At 38.4% G+C, this 2,290-nt stretch overlaps 1 protein-coding gene across 1 annotated transcript; it reads right to left on the bottom strand.

The window, feature by feature from the left end:
• Positions 1-203: 203 nt before the first annotated feature.
• On the bottom strand, positions 204-1,915 carry LOC133681171 (ferritin-like catalase Nec2). Its single transcript, XM_062104331.1, has 3 exons — positions 1,572-1,915; positions 812-1,037; positions 204-700 (listed from the first exon to the last, which is right to left on the bottom strand). The coding sequence occupies exons 1-3, from the start codon at positions 1,880-1,882 to the stop codon at positions 323-325; spliced, it is 915 nt and encodes a 304-aa protein (XP_061960315.1). The 5' UTR covers positions 1,883-1,915; the 3' UTR covers positions 204-322.
• Between the last annotated feature and the right edge of the window lie 375 nt (positions 1,916-2,290).

Genomic DNA, 2,290 nt, shown 5'->3' with positions numbered 1-2,290 from the left:
ATATGTCCTCGAGATTTATAAAATTGAGGGACATTAACGTTTGTCATATTAAAAATGGGTATAATCTTAATCACCTAAAATGGTGGGGAGGTTATGAATTAGCAATAGGAAGAAGTAATTATTGGAGATTTTTAGTCGTCATACAGTAATTAATATCGTGAAATGCCACCAACAGCTTAGCTTCATATTCCTCTCTTGATCTCTTTAATTATACCATAATATTGTAATTTTATTCAAATGAAAACTCGGAGTCATGGCTGACAGCCGTTATTAATACTTAGACAGATATGCTTATTAGTTAACTAATTAAAGGTAGCTTTCTTTACGCTTTAACGAGCAAGCCTTTTGCAATTTTCCCATTTCCACCACGGGGAAGAAATGCACCAGGCAGGTGCTCATTACCAGTCCCGTATATTATCCTGAATATTTCGTAGGCGTTCCTTGCATACGAAAGAGAATCACTATCTGCTGATAAGATGTTACTGGTCGTTCGATTCTCAGCACCAAGCTCCAGTGGTACAATTAGTCCTTCATCTTTGTTTCCACACCCGGCAAGCCGGTTCTTGAGATTCGACAGCTGGACAGTGAACTCTGCCACGGTCAAGTTGTATGGCAACACCGTCTCGTTGGCTCTGTTGTACAGCAAAGTTCTTATAACCGCATCTTGTCCAGCTTCCACGCCCAAGAGAGATGCCACCAGCTAAGTAATTGACCAGGAATTATTAAAAACAGGTGAAAAGAACAAAAAACGAACACGATAGGTTATTAGGATTATATATCAAGACAATTTAAAAGATAGAGAGGTGCTCACACTTCGAGCATTATAGGTGACAAGTGATGGAATAGTGCCAACATAACTTACGAGCCCCACGTAAGGAATCATGTAGCTTGCTAAGAGATAGTTGAGCGTGTTAGCATAAGGGTCAAACTGAGGCACCAAGGGGAAGCCGACTGCTTGATCAAATATTGTGGCAAAAATCTGGGAGCTGAGATTTAGCAGTGGTCTTGGAAATCCGCCAATTCTCGACGAAATAGCCCTGAACGGCATAATAAGAACAGATTGTAGATCAGGAAGATTGAGGATAATATTTGTAGGAATATAATAGCGCTAAAGGCCGGTCCTTCACAATATATATAATAGCACTTGAATAAATATGTGTACGTAGGTGTAGATAGGAATGCCGTTAACTTGATGCCAATTGCCAAAACCAATATAGCAAGAGTTTCAAAATGTGACTCCTCCGACTTGCTTGGAGGCAGCTGTAGGCATACGCTGGTAACTTTTTCAGTAAAGTGTCGGTGTGTGTGTGTGTGTGTGTATAATTGAGAATCACTCACCTACTGTATTTTAAATAAAATTTAGATTCAACACCTGATTCAATTATCAAATTCGATGCAGAGAAATAATTTTACCGAGATCCGAAAATGGAGGAAAAAGGAAAGAATGTCTATGCATGAATAGAAAAAAGAAAGTCATGATTGTCATGAATAATGCGATGCCCAGTCTTACATTTACTAAAATTTATCACTGTGTATATGTTGTCCTAAACTACGAAAGCAAGAGGAGAAACCTAATGTGACCGACTTCCTCAAAGCCAAACTCCTGAATAATTCGATGAGTGGTGTCATCAAGATTAGCCTTCCTAGCCCCAATTGGAGGAGGTCCACCTTGGGTCAGGTTCGGGGCAATGGTGTCAAGACCTTCACCATTTGCACCGATTAAGAAAAACTCTGCCTCCAAGAATTCCAGGTTCAATGCGACCTGGACTAGATCAAGATCACTAGCCACAATAACCGATCCACAATATGGAGCACCCATGATCATGTTCGCTTTCAGAACAAGAAGAAAGGCGGCGGTAGCTAGAAGAGATGGTACAGCCATTGCTATGAGTACAAACCTTGATTACAATCAACCCAATTCAGTTGATCAAGCTAGTTGCACCCTTTTATAGACAAATTGTCCAAGGTCTGGTGCTAGATACTAGGGTGCAACTAGCTTGATCAACTGAATTGGGTCAGCTTAATTACATAATAGTGTTTGGTTGGCGTACTACGGCAGAAAAAATATAGACACGATAAACAAAAATATGTTTAGTTGCATAATGATAAAAATGAGTTTTTATCTTTGTTTCATGGATAAATTTTAGCTAATTTTCTTATCCCTCTAATAATGAGGACATATTGGACATAACAAGCATATAATCAAGTTATTTTTTCTTACAAATATCCCTTTAAATATTTTATAATCTCAATCTTTATTTAATGCAGACATAAATAGAAACAAGAAAAT

This window comes from Populus nigra, chromosome 1 (genome assembly GCF_951802175.1).
Source record: "Populus nigra chromosome 1, ddPopNigr1.1, whole genome shotgun sequence".
NCBI lineage: Eukaryota > Viridiplantae > Streptophyta > Magnoliopsida > Malpighiales > Salicaceae > Populus > Populus nigra.
This window is presented reverse-complemented; position numbering and strand designations above follow the sequence as displayed.